The 17,282-nt window shown below is 55.2% G+C and overlaps 1 protein-coding gene across 2 annotated transcripts in view; it reads right to left on the bottom strand.

The window, feature by feature from the left end:
• Positions 1-17,282, bottom strand: part of BMP1 (bone morphogenetic protein 1) — a 41,062-nt gene that overhangs the window by 14,664 nt on the left and 9,116 nt on the right. Inside the window, exons 3-9 of one of the 2 annotated variants that reach the window (XM_056118978.1) lie at positions 15,051-15,215; positions 14,841-14,958; positions 14,404-14,582; positions 13,679-13,784; positions 12,383-12,507; positions 11,681-11,796; positions 1,077-1,179 (exon numbers count right to left, since the gene is read on the bottom strand). In XM_056118978.1, coding sequence (XP_055974953.1) covers positions 1,077-1,179; positions 11,681-11,796; positions 12,383-12,507; positions 13,679-13,784; positions 14,404-14,582; positions 14,841-14,958; positions 15,051-15,215 — 912 coding nt within the window. Of the gene's footprint in view, positions 1-1,076; positions 1,180-11,680; positions 11,797-12,382; positions 12,508-13,678; positions 13,785-14,403; positions 14,620-14,840; positions 14,959-15,050; positions 15,216-17,282 lie in introns of those variants that run through there. The other variant, XM_056118979.1, reaches the window with a different exon arrangement.

Raw genomic sequence — 17,282 nt, 5'->3', positions numbered from 1 at the left:
CTTCCCCACCGGCATCACTGCTTAATTTTTCTTAGACATCCACGCAAGTGGTCACCGAGGCCACAAATGGCTTCCTTTGTACATCACAAACTGTTTTCATGGGATCGAATGCAGGGGACAATGCAGGACCCCAAGTAAATCTCCCCATCTGGGGCCTATGCCTGAAAATGTCCCCTTTTGAAATAAAATCCAGCAGGAACCCGCATAAGCCAAGCCGCTGCCGCGTGTGGGGGTGGGGGGTGGGGGGAACGCCGTGCAGTTGAGAATCAGCTCGGGAGGATTCGTATGTTCCTAATAAGGTTGGGTGTTTCCCAATGCTTAGCAGGGACAGAGGGTGCTGCCCTAGGAATGTAAGTTATGAAAAAAAAAAGCTGCAAAGTTGGAAACACCAACACGTCTGCAGGGGAAGTGTTGTAATGACAGCTGCTCTGGGCAACTAACAGAAAATATTCCGAGAGTAGGCTGTGGAGGGGAGCGTGAGGTCGAGAGCCAGAACCCAGCAGCGAACACAGTTCGAAGGCGCTAGCGTTCCCAAGCGACTTGGGATGCTGCCGGGGGAAGAAGTCAGAGAGCTCCTGGCACTGTGCGCACTTGCTCTCTCCAACGCCCGATTCATGGTGCCCGGTCCACGTTATCCGAGTCAGCCATGCCCCATTTACTGACCTTCCTCCCCACCAGGCATAGAGCATCCTGTGTACACAAGGTTAAGTCACTGTGCTGGCCATGGGGATCCCAGAGTGCCCTGGGCTCACTACAGACTCCCTCCAGCCTGAGCTTGCAGACAGGAGAGTGGGATGCCCAAAATGGCTAAGAGGAAGGGAGTCTGAGCCCTGGGGGTGCCTGGAGATCCCTTCTACCAGCCTGCATGAGCCCTGAGCGCTGCCCTCCATGGGAGCGCACAAAGCCTACACCAAGGACCCCCAAGGTCCCCAGGGTGGAAGGGACTTGCCCTTGGTGGCCCTCAGTATTCCTGGTCCTGCTGCCAGGGTGGCCCCAGGCAAGTGTCAGTTGCAGGGGAAGGAAGGAGGACTTGCAGAAGGCATCGGCTCGAGGAGGCAGGGGGGCGGTGCTGTCACCTCGGAGGGGCGCCTTCCTCCAGAAGCCATCACGGACCTCCACGTAGTCGTACCAGCAAAGGCGGCTGCGGTACAGATCCATGGACGTGAAGTTCAGGATGATCTGCAGAGACGGGTGCAGGAGGGTTAGGCCGCTCTGGGGTCCACCAGTACAGTCGCTCACCCTCCTGGAGGTGCACTGCCACACAGTGGGGTTCTACGACATTACTCCTGGCACAGAGCACAAGCTTCTCCCCCACATGCAGCCCAAGGACACCTCCCTGCGGGCCCTGGTGTACAGAAAGTCGAGCCCTGGGAACAGACGTGCGATATGGGGTCTCGCTGTATGGGCCCCCACCTCCTCTCCCAGGAAGGAGCCACTACTTCGCATTTGCTCTCCTCATGGTGGGTCAGTGAGTCATAATCTACTTCCAGAAGCCCCAGAAGCTCCGCCCACCTCCCATGCCTGCTGCCTTGCCCACTCTTTGGTCCAGACCATAGATCTGGAAATGTCCGGACAGTACAGCCGCATATGCGGCCACATGACACCACCTAAAGCAACAAAAAGCTGAATTAATAAATTCTTAGACAAGAAACTTGTCAGTCTGACAATCATATATAACAATATTTATGAAAATTTATTTTATAGATCTACTGATATTAATATTATAACTTTGTTATCTAATCAATTTTAATTCTAGTACTGCATCAACAGTTCCCACATGTTTCTACCATGAAAAGTTTTTTGTTTAATGATTGAAAAGAGCAAAAAAAGAAAAGAATCATAATCCTGGTGCTGGAGCAATAGTTCAGCAGGTAGGGGTGCTTGCCTTGCATGTGGGTGATCTGGGTTTGATCCCTGGCATCCCATATGATCCCCGAGCACCATCAAGAGTGATTCCTGAGCACAGAGCCAGGAGTCAACCCTGAGAACCACCAGGTGTGTCCCCAAAACAACACAAGAATCATAGCCCTCTCCAGGTTCTGTGTGACCTGAAGGGCGGCACAGAGGTCTGGGCCTGAGATGGGGACAGGCAGCGCAAAAGGAGAGGTGGGGGGAGAGGCTGATTCTGGGCAGGGCCCCTAACTCAGCGGTGCTGGGAACCACCCACAAGACAACTGCTGGGAGGAATCCCCAGCACCTGGGTATGAACCAAATGTGAAAAAGAAAACTGGGGCTGGAGAGACAGAGCATGGGAAGGAGATTCCCTTGCATGAGGCTGATCGGGGGGAGGAGGAGGAGGAAGAGGGGGAGGAGGTGGAGGAGGAGGAAGAAGAGGAAGAGGTGGAAGAGGAGGAGGAGGAAGAGGTAGTGGAGGAGGAGGAGGAGGAGGAGATGGTGGTGGAGGAGGAAGAGATGGAAGAAGGAGATGGAGGAGGAGGAGATGAAAGAGGAGGAGGAGAAATACTATGACAATGACAATGTTGACAACGATGACATGTGCAAACGAATCGCATCCTCCGGAAGCTCAGCAGCCTGTGCAGAGAGAACAGCAACTCCCCCAGGCAGAATTCCCCCGTGGCAGGCCCCAGAGCTCAGCTCCACCCATCCATGGGCACCGACCCAGGCACACTGCACTCCCGTCAGCACTGAGGCTCCTTGCTCGCAGAGGGCAGCCGGCTGCCAGGAAGAAGCTCCCTTCCCGGGAGGGAAACTCTTCCTCGTAGTTTCCAGAGGGAGCCCCAGAGTCTGTATGCAGTCAAGAGTCACCCGGGGACACAGGCTGAAGTTTTCCAGACCCACGTGGGACACAAGCAAAGGCCCGAGAGGGCGCCAGCCCCTGTGACCTGGGTTCCCTGAGGGAGGAGAGGGGATGAGGCCGGCCTCCCCTCTGGCTCCCTGCCAGTTAGTGCTCAAGGCAGACAGTGAGGCTGGCATGAACAGGACTCCAGGGTGGATGCTGTCCATTGTCATGTGCGGCCAGTGTCAGTGCTGTGCCCAGACAAGGGCAGGATGTGGGTCACGTTCACGCTCTAACACTGACCCAGCAGAATTTGGGAGCTCAACATTCACCTTAGCTCTGCTTCCCACGCCATCACCTCCTCTCTGCACCCTTTCTTGGGAAGCCTCAAAATACCCTAGACCTGTGTTTAGTCTTCTCACATTTAGCAAGTTGGCATCTGCTTGGCAAACCGGGCCACAGACTAGGAACAAGGCAGCAGACTTTTCAATACTGGCATATCAACACCGGTCCACAAGCTGTGTAGACCTTGTCAGTATCCTTAATCCCAAATTCCAGGCCCCCACTCTCCACCCATAGCTCCTGTTTCCCCTTGTTCACCCTCTCTGTTCACTCAGCCCAACCATCAATTCCAGTTCACAGCCACTTCCTGTCCACAGAGACCTTGGTATTTCTCTGTTTCTCTGCCTTTTACCTCCAACACTCACCTCGTCTGGAACCACAAATTTATCTTCCTGCCTTTCTTTGGATTTGCACACGAGTTTGGGGACCATTTGTTAATTGTGGTACTCTGAGATGTCATTGAGGGAGATCCATTTCAAAAAGTAGTCTGCATTATTCTTGATGGTAAGTTTACAGTATGATAAAAACAGGATTCAGGCCTTCAGGCCTTCTGAAAAGCTGAAGTCAAAAGCTGTGGGTGGGATGGGGGGAAGGGAGGTGGGAGGGATACTGGGATCCGTGGTGGTGGGAAATGGGCACCGGTGGAGGAATGGGTATTTGATCATTGTATAATTGAAACCCAAGCACAAAAATGTTTAAGTCTGCAACTGTACCTCAGGATGTCTCACTATTAAAAAAATTTTTAATAAAAAAAAAAAGCTGTCGTAGCTCTGGGGTGGAAGTGAGCAGCTGATTTCCTAGCACCTTCTTTAGGAAGTGACCAAACGTCATCACTAGCGCAGCAATGGGCTGACGCACGTCACCTCAGAGCAAATCCAACGGGCAACTTGCGCATTGGCTTCTTGGCTATGACCCCAACTTTCTTGCTTCTCTCCGTCTCAGTTTTTTTGTTTGTTTTTTGGTTGGTTTTTTTTTTGGGGGGGGGGTTTGGACCACACCTGGATGTGCTCAGGGCTTACTCCTGGCAGTGTCTGGGGGATCTTACAGGATGCCGGGGGTCAAGCTGAGTCTGCATCCAGCAAGGCAAGCACCAAGCACCTTCCCGGCAGCACTAGCTCTGTGGTCCCTCCTCTCTTGCTTCTCTTTCTCTTCACTGTACTCAGTGGAATCTACAAACTGTCCACTGCAACTTTCCCCGTACTCAGCACTAGTACTGCAAAGGCCAATGTGGCTTGAGGAAAAACACCGACCAGGCTGCAGGGAGAGGTCCCTAGGTCCCTAGGCACTGCCAGCCCTCCCCTCCCCTCCCGCCCTCCTGCTCTCTTCACTCAGTCCTCGCCCCTGTGCTGTCTGTTTCCGAGATCAGCTCAACAGTCCCTGCTCCTTGTCCTGCTCCCCAACATAGCAGATGCTTCATGTCAATGGAGTCACATCTCCTCTGCTCAAAATCCTCCACTGCATGGAACTCAAGATTAAAGCCAGAGTCCACACTACAGCCTCCAAAGTCATTCATGATGTGGCCCCTCACCAGCTAGCTCTGACCCTCTCTCCCTACACTCCCGTCCTGACTTACCCACCTCATCCACCAGGCTCATCTTCTTAAACACACTAACTCTAATCCTAACCCCAGCCTTGCTGCCTGGAAGTTCTTCCCAGCTATTTGCCTGGTGCCATGCTTCACTTCCTGTCAGTTTTTGTTCTAACTCACCTGACTGGCTCCAGTTCCTGACTATCTCTCATGGAATCCCAAATCCCACCTCACTCACATACCTCCCATGGCTGACTTCCTTGGAACTGCACCATCTTGATCTGCTCTATTTGTCTGTTTACTTGCTTTATGGTCTGTCTCTCTACCCCACCGACGAAATGTAAACCCTCTGCGGTAAGCTTAAGGTTTAAGTGTCTGGGGTATTTCACTGCACGATGCATAGCAGTCACTTAATTTGCTCAGCAGTTGCTTACTGGTTGAATACAATTTTGCTTTTAGGACTCTTGTACAGAAAACTTAGCACTGTAGCACTGTCCTCCCACTGCTCATCAATTTGCTCGAGCGGGCACTAGTAACGTCTTATACTGTTTTTGGCATATCAAATACATCACGAGTAGCTTGCCAGGCTTTGCCGTGCGGGCGAGATACTCTCAGTAGCTTGCCAGGCTCTCCGAGAGGGGCAGAGGAATCGAACCCGGGCTGGCCGTGTGCAAGGCAAACACCCTACCTGCTGTGCTATCGCTCCAGCCCACAGAAAAGTAAAAAGATGTTAATTTTGGCGGGGGGGGGGGGGGGGGGACAAATAATTCAACACTCAGGAGTACATGCTTTGCATGCAGGAGGCTCAAGTTCAGTACTCAGCACTACATGGTCTCCCGAGCAATGCCAGAATGAACCCTGAGGACTGGGCTGTAAGTAGCCCCTGAGGACCCAAACCTCTCCCCACTGACAGGTTTAAATTCAAATATACTTACTGTAGCATTTTCTTTTTTCTTTTTCTTTTTTTGTTTTTGAGGCCACACCCAGTGGTGCTCAGGGGTTACTCCTGGTTCTGAGCTCAGGGATCACTCCTAGCAGTGCTTGGGGGGCCATATGGGGGTGCCAGAGACTGAACCTGGATCAGCCTGTGTACAAGACAAACACCCTACCTGCTGTACTATCACTCTGGCCCAATTGTAGCTTTTCTTTTTTCTTTTTATTTTTCTTGATTTTTGGGTCACACCCAGCGATGCACAGGGGTTACTCCTGGCTCTGCACTCAGGAATTACTCCTGGCAGTGCTGGGGGACCACATGGGATGCTGAGAATCGAACTCAGTCAGCTGCATGCAAGGAAAACACCTTACCCGCTGTGCTATCGCTTCAGCCGCCCCAATTGTGGCATTTTTTATCATACTGAAACTTAAAAAAACTTTAACACCCATAAATGGGGACGAGGTACAGACAAAATAAGGAAAATTAAACGACAGAATGTTGAGCAGCCATCTGAATGACTGAGGTCAATCTTCAATGTATGATGAGTGATGGTCATATTTCCTCATGAGTAAAAGCAAGTCACAGAAGACCATAGATACGGAAATTCATTTTGTTCATACACACACATCCCCACCCTTCCTCCACACACACAGTCTAGAAGGACACACCATGTATTACCAAAGCTGAGTTACCTCTTAGGAATGGCATTTAGAGGAGGATCAAGGGAAGAATATTCACTTAAGCATTTCTTACGTGGATCAACATTTTTACAACAGGCCTACATCACTTTTGTATCTAGCAATCAAATATATCTTTGCAAGAGCTGTTGCATGGAAGGATGGAAGCAGAGCACCAGTGGGTTCCTAGCCTACACCCTCACCTCCCTGCGGGCAGTTCGACAACTCTACTCAGCGACTGTGCTGATGACAGCAGCAGCTTTCCCGTCCTCCTCGGAAACAACCCCAGCTCTGGCCAGATAAGGTGAATCCATACACTCTGGAGGAGACACAGGCCCCACCTGGAGAACTCCAGAGGCCCCTATCTCTGTGGGGAGGAGGCAGGAAGGGCCTATCCCGAGCCAGGGCCATGGAATCCTAAGAGGAGATCTGGCCATGAGTGTCCCGATCCAGAGTTAGCTCTGAGGAGCAGGAAAGGGGCTTTAGAAGATCCTGGGGGACTTTGCAAAGGAGCCAAGCAGATAAGAACATAAAGTCTCCGATTAGTTAGAATTGCCCTCATCCCCATGCATGCTGCAGACATTCTTCAGGATGCACTTTGCTGGCCGGGCACTATGGGCCTCTGGTCAGATGTCATTGGGCTTCAGTGTCCTGATAGTGGTGGTGATTATAACATACCCATTGCAAAGTCAGGAGGTATAATGAGTCCCAGAGAGCCAGGGGAGCCCCATATGAGGGAAGTGCCCATTTACTGGACGTTCTTAGGAAGGAACCAAGAGCTCTATGGATCCATGAGCAGGTTGTCTGACTGCCATGGGGCTGTCACCCCACCAGGGCCTCCCCAGGGCCTTCCTTTCCTTACTTGTAAGATGGTACCAGGCCCAGCGACAAGCTTCAGGTATGAGTGGCGGTGGTGGCAAACACCAAGCCTCATGGGACAGGGGAGGAGTGGGCCCTTCTCCCCCCCACCCCAATGGGACTCTGAGATGACGCCATATCCGGCCACCGTCTACTTAAGCTCCCACACAACCATGATCCAGAGACATACAACTGAATCTCAGACCTGAGCAATTTGCTGCAGCAATCTCTTCAGACCCTAATTATTAAAAGTTTAGGATTCCTATATTGCATCCATAACAAGCAATACAAAAAACATTGTCTAGGATTGCCTTTTTTGGCAAGTGTGAGTGGTGGTGGGACTGGTGTCGAAATATCGAAGGTAACTAAAATAGAGAAAGAAAATATTGTGCAAATTGTCTGCCACACAGGCAGGGGGAGGTGTGGAATGGGGAGGGGGGATACTTGAGATTTTGGTGGTGGGAAACATGCACTGGTAAAGGGATGGGTGTTTGATGACTGTATGATCGAAGCTCAAACATGAAAGTTTTGTTACTGTACCTCACGGTGAATCAATAAAAAAAAAAAAGTAGTACCAGGCATAAAACGGTTCACCAGTGTGTTTCAATTATGTGTCCGGCACACAACACACACGTCACAGATGCGGAGTGTGTACAAGCCTCGGGGGATGTTTACTCTGGGGTACGCTCATGACATTCTGACAGCGTTCAGGATAGACTTCCGGCAGCAGCGGGGAGCCAACGGGGCAGCAGGGACGCCGACATTTACTCATTTGGCACATTGGGAGTATAGCAAGGACGACAGCGGCCAGTGTGCTTGGCGTCCATGGCTTCCTACGTGCTGGCCCTGCTGGATGTCTATCAACTTGTTTACTTCTCAGACCCCATGAGGGAGGTGCTCTCTTCCAGTTTACAAAGGTCGAGTTTACATACGGGAAACCAAACGCACCAAGAGGTTAAGCTGTTTCCCCAAGTTCACATAATCCAGTAAACAGTACAGCTGGGGCACTTAGCCCCTGAAGCACGGGCTTCCCCGGACCTGCCCGTCAATTCCGCCAATCGAGTCTAACCTCCCCCTTTCTCGGAGTCCTGAGCAGCACCTAGAAACAGGGGGCTCAGGAGAGGACCCAGCACAGGCCTGGTGGAGGAATGTGTGACCGCACGCTGAAGGTGGGACCCTCGCTGTGGAGTCGGAGCATGGCCGAAGGAGATGGAGTGTGGCCTGGCCCTGAAGAATACCACGGCTGGGATGGGAATGAGGGCGAGTCTGCCTAATCCAAAAGAGATTTTAAGTTCTCATCTGTTTATCTGACCATCATCTTCTGAAGCCGCTTTCCTGCTCGTAAACAAGGTGGTTCTGTTGCTTGGGACACACTGGAAGTCCGTGTCAGGACACCTGAGATGATGTGTCATCCAGAGACTTGGGAGTTTCAAAGACACCCTCCTTTTGTCTGACTGACCCCGGCCTTGCATAATTGACTAAGATTTATGGAGGGGGGGTGTCAGCCTTGCACACGGCCAACCCGGGTTCTATCCCTTGCATCCCACATGGTCCCCTGAGCACCACCAGGAGTAATTCCTGAGTTCAGAGCCAGGAGTAACCCCTGAGCATCACCAGGTGTGAGCCAGAAAGTTAAAAAACAAATTTATGGATCGTTCACGTTTCTAGAAATGAGCAGAAAACTGGGGAGCAAAGGAAAAACAATCTCTGAGCAGCCAAAAGAGATGTCAAAGTCCATCCACAAACACAGGCAGGTTTCTTTAAAGTTTGCTGTTTCAAAGAGCATAGACTTTGGAGTCTGCCTGCTGGCACCACTACCAGCAGCCCTGGAAACTCGGGCAGGCCCTGGAGTCTCCTGTCCTCAGCTGGCCCATGGGGACACGACGATCACCACTGCAAAGCTGTCGTGAGGAACAAGGAGGGAAAAGATAGAAGGTGCTGCATTCCCTGCCTGGCACCTGAGATAATTCAGTGGTCACTATCGTTCGGTTAGAGCATCTTCTGGGGTCCCTTGTCCCCCAAAATGTCTTTATATCCCTGAAGCTCCATCTTTGGTTTGATGACAACTCTACAGTTTCATCACAGAAACACGGATGGTTTTTGACTTTTTTTGCATTTTTGCAACTTAGATAGCAGTGAATCTGGACTTCTTATTCACAGCCCACTAGGTCTCCCCCCAGAGCTCCAGACAGGCCTCTGACAGAAGATGGGGGGTTTGAGATGAGCTGAGGAAGGAGCAAGGCAGCACAGAGAGAGGTCTCTGGGGCCACACATCCACCAGAGACTTGGGCCAGTACACGGGAATGAAGCTGATTCTCACCCAGCCGCCATGCCTGTCAACCGCATAAAGCCCCCACAGGGAAGCAGGCAATAGCCCCATCCATGCTCTCTGGGGCTGGGGACTGACCAGCTCAGGCGCTCCCATGCCCAGTGCCAGGCACACATGTTGCTGATGGACATTGGTCACTGCTGAAGTGACACAGGACTCTAGGATACACACAGCACTGTAATCAATCAATCAATCCTGGGCGTGCGTGCCATAATTCTGCTCTGTGAAAGCTACGGCAAGTGATCTAATTTTTTTCAGATTTTTTTGAAAAAAAAAAAACCAGCCTGTAATGTTGTTTTGCGAAACAAGAACTTAAAAACTGAATGTGTCTGACCAATAACATGCTCAACAATCATTAAGTTATCATTATCATCACCTAGGGTGAGATTTCCAAAGGATGAAGACCCTTGGCAGAGGGGTGAAGAAGTCCAGGCACCGCAGAGAGGATACCCATTTTTTAAGTTAGATTTAGAACAAAAAGCACAAGGAAAGGATGGGCCCCCTCTCAAGGGAAGATGGCAGAAAGTTAACCGTGAATGATGCTGAAATTATGCAATAAAAGTCGATTGTAGGACTGGAGCAAATAGCACAGTGGGTAGAGCGTTTGCCTTGCACGCAGCCAACATGGCTGACACAGGTTCGATTCCCAGCACCCCATATGGTCCCCTGAGCACCGCCAGGAGCAACTCCTGAGTGCATGAGCCAGGAGTAACCCCTGAGCATCACCAGGTGTGGCCCAAAAAGCAAAAAAAAAAAAAAAGAGAGTCGATTGTAGGTCCAGAGAGATAGTACAAAAGTTAAGGGGCCCTGCCTGTGGCCTGGCTAATGACCCTGGTTCGGGTCCCAGTACTGCATAAGGGACTCTAGGCATCACTGGGTGTGGCCGAAAACAAGCAAGAGCCTACCGTAAATGAGAAGGCTGTTCAAGTTACAAAAAAAGAAATAAGCACAGTTGGGGGGAAATTCAGTATTACCAGGAAGGGGGCAGGGGAGAAGCAGCGAACACCTCTTTAAGTTGGTTTTGTCCTTGGGCTTAACAATGACATCAGAGGACATTCAAATAACTTACAGATGTGATCAGTGCGTGTAATCTTGAGAACTCCGAACAAAAATTTTCCCAACCTTCCAAAGGGATGTGTGTGTGTGTGTGTGTGTGTCTATGACGTGTGTGTGTGTGGCGGGGGAGGGGGTCTGGAGTAGATTCTGGAAATTGCAAACCGCTGAGTTTGAATGTCAATCCTCAACTAAACAGAAGGTCTGAGAACATTCAGCAAAGGACAAGCTGATGACTAGGAGCTATCTGGGCTCTCAGGGCACGTCAAACTCTGCATTCTTTCAAGGGGGAGTTCACAGAATGGCGAAACCATGGCTTTGATCTTGTAAGGCCACCCGTCTACCTAGTCAGCACGGACCAACCACTTCCCTCACCAGGGGTCTAAGGATAACCATGGTGCGGCCAGAGAGGCAGTGCTCCACGCCATGGCAGTATCCTGTGATTGGAACATGACACTAAAGGGGTGTCGCTGCCAGAGGAATCATCCCACCCAAAGCATTGGGCCAGGCCACCGGGGGGGCTCTGGGCTCTGTTCTGGCTCGGGTCCTGGTCTAAATTTTGATCAGGGGCAGCTCTGGGAGGCCCCGCGGATGTGCTGGGTCCTTGAGCCCACAGCAGAGGACAGGCCCGGCAGAGGGAGAGGGTCACAAGTTGCGGGGAATAGAATTTGGACTCAAAATGGCCTTGAGAGCTTTTTTTGGGGGGGAGGTCATACCCAGCGATGCTCAGGGGTTACTACAGGCTCATGCTCTCAGGAATTACTCCTGCTGGTGTTCGGGGGGGGCCATATGGGATGCTGGGAATCGAACCTGGGTCGGCAGCGTGCAAGGCAAACGCCCTATCCGCTGTGCTATCGCTCCAGTCCCCTTGAGAGCTGTTGGACTCAACAGTGGGCCCCTAAAAATGGAACCAGGAGGAACTGCACTGTTCCCAAAGTACCAGGCCCGATCCCAGAGCCCACTGCGAGGGACATGGCCACTGTGGGGTGGGCGGGAGCTCCGGACTTCACCTTGAAGGCCAGCAGTGGGGCCGAGAGTCGCTGGCACAGAAAGGCCTGGCTGAGGTCACTTTCCTCGGTCACTGCCGCAGAAGCCAGAAGGAGGTTGGAGGGGATGGGGGGTGCGGGGGAGGGCTGGTGAGGTGCCTCTTTGCAGGGAGCTCATTCATACCACAGCGACCCCCTCTCGGGACACCCCCCCACCCCGCTCGGCTCCCTGTTACCTTCTCCCCGGGCGTGACAGAGATGCGCCAGACGCAGTGCATGTGGGCCGAGTAGCCGTTGGGGTACTCGGGCGAGGAGAAGTTGCCTGTGCTCTCTTGCAGGGTCTCTCCGCAGGCTGTCGAGGAAAGGGCATGGCTGGGGCTCTGACTGCTGCCCCCCTGCCCAGCCCCCAACCTCTGGGCCTGGCCTCCCTGAGCCCTGCATCCTTTAGGGGTGAGGACAGCTTGGATGGGCACCCCTGAAGTCTCACATTCTCCTCCATACAGCACCGCCTGGCTACCTCCGCCCAGAGCCCAGCGGGGCTGCAAGGCTGCCAGCCAGAGCTAAGGCCAAGGTCCTTTGAAGGACACCATTCCTTTTTTTTGGGGGGGGGGGTCACACCCGGCTACACACAGGGGTTACTCCTGGCTCATGCACTCAGAAATTACTCCTGGCGGTGCTCAGGGGACCATATGGGATGCTGGGAATCGAACCCAGGTCGGCCATGTGCAAGGCAAACGCCCTACCCACTGTGCTATCGCTCCAGCCTAGGACGTCATCCCTTGAGCATCGCTCAGGTCCCCCCCTCGCCACCTCCCAATCCCCTTGTAAACAGCTTCCATATCTCACCACCCCCTGATCTGGTCCACTATGGGCCTGAACTTGGCATGGCCGCCCTCAGTGCCTGGCCCCTACCCCCGGCTCCCAACTCCCACCCGGACCTGGGCACTTGTAGAGCTTGCGGGCCTGAGCGATGTCCCCCTTGCTGAGCCGCGTCCTCTGGCCAATGGGAGGCTTCACCCCATTCACCTCATACTTGGGGACAATCGTGTCCAGGAAGATGCCCCTGGGAAGGAAAAGCCCAAGAGGGTGAGTCTGCAGGAGGAGAGGGGGGCCGGCTGCCCGTGTGCACCCCGGGTTGTGACCCGGCCAGGCCCAGACATTCCTCAGCAGGGTCAGGGCCGGGCGGAGACTCCTCACCCTGTCATTATGCTGCCCACTGACCAGTAGCCACCCTGCTCCGTGGCAGCCACACCAGGCACCGGGGGAGACCTGGCCACACTCCGGGCAGTCAGGGACACAGCCCATCATGCACTGGATACCCAGCGGACACCCAGGGATCCCTGCAGAGCCCAAGGTGTCTGCTGCTGCCCCCATCCTGCGCTGACCGTCTCCCACTAGGGGTCCCCATGGCCCATGCACCCCTTTGGAGAGCAGCTGCTGCCCACAGTCCCTGAGACAAAGTCAAAGGGCTGGTTCCACCGTGACCACAGCAGACCAGGGGCCAGCCCAGCCAGCTCCCAATCCGCCAGTGGCCATGGCTCCCCCCCGCCCCCACCGCTCCCTGTGAACCCATGTTTGTTGGGGTGGAGGTGGGGAGCCCTCGCCCTCTGCCCTCCCCTGCGCCTGAGTCACCGGGGCTGGGTGGAGCTCGGGTTCCGTGGGGGGCTGTGGGAGTGGGGAATGACCTCACCACCCTTCTCTGGGTCAGCCCGCAGATGGGAGGCAGGAAGTGGGTCTGGAGGGAGCGTCTGGCCAGGGAGGGGAGGGCAGTGGGGGACAGCCAGGGAAGGGGTGGAGGTGAGGAAGGGCAGTCCGGGAAAGAAGGCTGAGGAGGGGTGGGAGCCGGGGCAGGGCGGCCTCGGCCTGTGACTTCTGGGAACCTGAAGCCTGAGGAGCTATGTGTGCACTTGTGAGCTCTGGGTAGGGGCCAGCCACCCAGAGAGTTCAAATCAGCCAGTTCCAGCCACAGACCAGTGAGCAAAGGGGGTGACCGGTTTGAGCAATGCACCCCCACCCTGCCTTTGCCGGGCTAGCAGAGCACCCAGCTGGGCTGGCGTGCACCTCTCAGTGAGCGCCCGGGCTTGGGCATCCTGGCCCACTCGGGCGCCCCTAAGGAAGACCATGGCCCTCTGTGTGCGGCTCCTGTCCTGGGCGCAAAGTCCAGCAGGCAGGTGAGGAGCCACAGAGGGCAGGGCTGGGCTGCCCCGGGACCGGAGGTCGGGCGCATCCCTCACCTGGAGAACGTGTTCCGAGCATAGTGCATGATGCTGTCGAAGTCGTAGGTCTCCCCCAGACTCTCCACCTCCTGCACCTCCATCTTCAGGAAGTTATACTCCTGCCCTGCGAAGACCAGGCAGAGAGGTGGGGGGCGGGGGGGGGGGATGGTCCATGCACGGCAGTGCTACCTTCCAGGGCGGGAACAGGGTCCTCCCCAGGCTTGAGAGCTGCCCCCCTACCTGAGGGTCCAGGGAGTAGCCAAGGGGAGTCTGAGGGGAGGGGAGGGTCTCTAGAAGAGTCTGTTCAGCAGAGGGTGGGGTGAGAGGACTTGCTGGAGAGAAGGCTCAAGGGAGTGTGGGAAGAAAGGGCCATGTCTAGAACCAGAGCGAGACAGAGGCATTGAAGAGTCGGGGAGAATTGGGGGAGGGTGCGGGGAAGAGAGAAACCCCTCAAAGGACTGCAGAGGTGGAGAGCAGAGGGCCAGGACGGCAGGAGAAGGGCAAGGCAGAGCCTCCCGGGACCCCACCCTAGAGGCCACTGTAGACGGGGGTGGTCAGGCGCAGGGCCCAAGCCTGCCCCACGCTCCACTCCAGAGGCGATGCCCTGGGGTGGGGCTGTCAGGGCCAGCCTGGGCTCCCACTGTGAGTGCTGCCCAGTGCTGCAAGGCGGGGGTCCAGGAGCGGCATCTCCTCCCAACCCACCACCAGGGGGCCCCGTGCCGGAGCAGAGTGGTGGTGCCCACCTGGCTGGATGTTCTCGCGCACGATGGAGACGTGGCGGTCCCGGTCAGGCCGCGTGTGCTCGTGCCAGAAGCCGATGACGTGGCCCAGCTCGTGCACCACGATGCCGAACTTGTCACAGTTCTTGCCGATAGAGATGGCCTGGGGGCCCCCACCACGGCGACCCACATAGGAGCAGCACCTGGAGGGCGGGGCCAGCTCAGGGGGGCGGTCCCGAGCTGGGGGAGTGCATCCACTCAGGGGCCGGGCGAGGCTGCCAGGGGGCAGGGGAGCGGGGTGCGGGGTAGGAGCCTGAGCCTGAGAACCTCAGCTGACACAGCGGGGGTCAGTGGCGTGGGGATGGGGGGAGAGGACCCCAGCAGGAGGGGTCCGATGGCGCGGTGCCCAGCACATGGGTTGGAGCGCGGGCGGAGGGCGGTGTCCAGGGGCCCCTGCTCACCCGCAGGGCCGGTAGGTGAACACGATATAGCTGTCCTCATCTGTGCGCTCCAAGAAGGTGACACAGGTGTGCTTCTCCCAGTGCCTCATAGCCTGCCGGAAGACGGCCCTCTGGCTGCCTGCCAGGACCAAGGAGGCCAGGTGGTCAGCGCCCCTCTGCCCTGGGCAGACGGCTCCCGGCCCGGGCAGTGCCGCCCATCATCATGCTTACCAGTGAAGTTGCCCCCAATGACAAAGGGGATGACCCCATCCGGCCACACACGCTCTGGCCTGGACGTGGCAGCTCTCCGGCTGCGGGGTCGGCTCCTCCGCCTCCCCTGGCTTCTCCGCTGGGGTCGCCCAGTGGTGCTCTGGCTCTCCAGGGCAGAGGAGTTCCCTGGGATTGGAAGAGGGAGATGGTGGGAGCAAGGAAGCGGGGGGAAGAGAGGGCAAACCGAGGGGAAGGGTCCTCAGGAGTGAAGGCAGCGGAAAAGTACCGGTCAGCGGAACTCAGTGACCTTGGCTCTTCAAGGTCATTTGACGGCATGTGTAGGAAAGGGCAGAGTTCCTGAAGGTGTAGATGCACAGCTGCAGGGTGCGGGGCGGGAGGAAGGCCAGGATGAAGGCTGACTTCCTTCAGCTCCTACGCTGCACGGATTTTTCAGTCTCTTGACTTCCATGTTTTTGCATTTTGTGCATTTTTCTTACTTTTTGGGTCATACCCGGCCATGCATAGGGGCTACTCCCGGCTCTGCACTCAGGAATTACTCCTGGCGGTGCTCAGGGGACCACATGGGATGCTGGGAATCGAACCCGGGACAGCCGCAAGCAAGACAAACGCCCTACCCGCTGTGCTATCGCTCCAGCCCCACATTTTGTGCTTTTTTGGTTTGGTTTTTGGCCACACCCAGCAGGGGATGCTCAGTTCCTCCCAGCTCTTGCTTGGTCAAATGGAGATCTCTCCCGCATGCGAAGCATGTGCTTGGGTCACTGAACTCTTTCTCCAGCCCTGCATTCTGTGTCTCAGCAGCGCTGAATGCTGTCCAGGGTCCCCAAGCGAAGAAGGCGGTGACATGCCCAAAGGAGCTGGCACACTGATCAAGCTCCTGCAGGGTGCTGCCATGCTGCCAGCCAGGGTCTGGGTCAAGGAGCCAAGTGGGTATTAAAAGAGGGCACCGTAGCAGAAACACCAGGCTCTGCACTGATGTGCCTGTGCCAATGTGGACCCTCAGCCTGTGCTTCCTCGAGGTCCAGCGTTCACGCAGCCTCCAGAGAGTCACCATCAAGAAGAGCCAGAACTGGGCTGGAGCGATAGCACAGCAGGTAGGCCATTTACCTTGCACGTGGCCGACCCGGGTTCGATTCCCAGCATCCCATATGGTCCCCTGAGCACCGCCAGGAGTAACTCCTGAGTGCACAAGCCAGGAGTAACCCCTGTGCATTGCTGGGTGTGACCCAAAAAGCAAAAGAAAAAAAAAAGAGCCAGAACTGACTCAGTGAAAAATCCAAACCTGAGTCCTACTTCACACAGTGGTAGTGCCTGGAAACCGCGACATCGGGTAAAACACCCCACAATCCACCAGGATTTACCACAGACCGAGAACAGGAATGGGTCCACCTCAGAGGGCAGAGTTCTGGCCACAGAAACATCGCCCGACTTCTACCCAAAGGATGCAGGCTCCCCTAACTTGGCGCAGTGGCCTGTGTTCATTCCTTCATGTTCCAGCGTGCACTTCCAGCCCGGGTGCAGGATGGCCAGAGCCTTCAGAGCTCAGGACGTGAGGTTGGGATGCACTGGCTTCTTGTGGGGGAAGCTGCGACCTCTAGGTGGATGCAGGGAGAGCAAGCATGCTTCGCACACGAGAGGCCTCGCTGGCAACTCCCCTCTTTTCCTGGTCAGCGTCCTAACAAAAGGACACTGACCAGAATGCCCCTGCTCCAGAACCCGCTGTGGGACTCTCTTCTCCTGCCCTAGGGCCTGAAAAACGTGCCCTCCTCATCCAACGCAAGCCCCTACTTGTGAACCCACAGAACCGGATGTCTTCTTCCAGCTGTCCCCAGTGTTTGCTCTCATGGGACACAGTGATTCTCTGGGGTGACTGGGCAAATGCCACATACACAGCTGGCATGTGAGGAAATATGGTGGTGCTCAGGCATGCCCCAAGGGCTACAGTGCACACCCAGAAAGCAAAAGCCTCCTGGTTTGCTTCCCGCCCCCCCTGGGCCCCAAACATCACCAGCACCATGGTGGCCCCAGCACGGCTAAGCCCAAAGCAGAAGTGGGCTGAGGATCATCAGAGTAGTCCTGGGGCCCCCAGCACTTGTGAGACGCCCCCACAAAAGAAGGGAGGTGGGGGGCAGCTGGAGCAATAGTACAGTGGGTAGGGCATTTGCCTTCCACGTGGCTGACCCATATGGTCCTCCGAGCACCGCCATGAGTAACTCCTAAGTGCAGAGCCAGGAG

Source organism: Sorex fumeus, unplaced genomic scaffold, assembly GCF_029834395.1.
Source record: "Sorex fumeus unplaced genomic scaffold, SorFum_2.1 ptg000039l, whole genome shotgun sequence".
NCBI classification, from domain to species: domain Eukaryota; kingdom Metazoa; phylum Chordata; class Mammalia; order Eulipotyphla; family Soricidae; genus Sorex; species Sorex fumeus.
The sequence above is the reverse complement of the archived record's forward strand: the minus strand, read 5'-3'. Positions and strand labels throughout refer to the sequence as shown.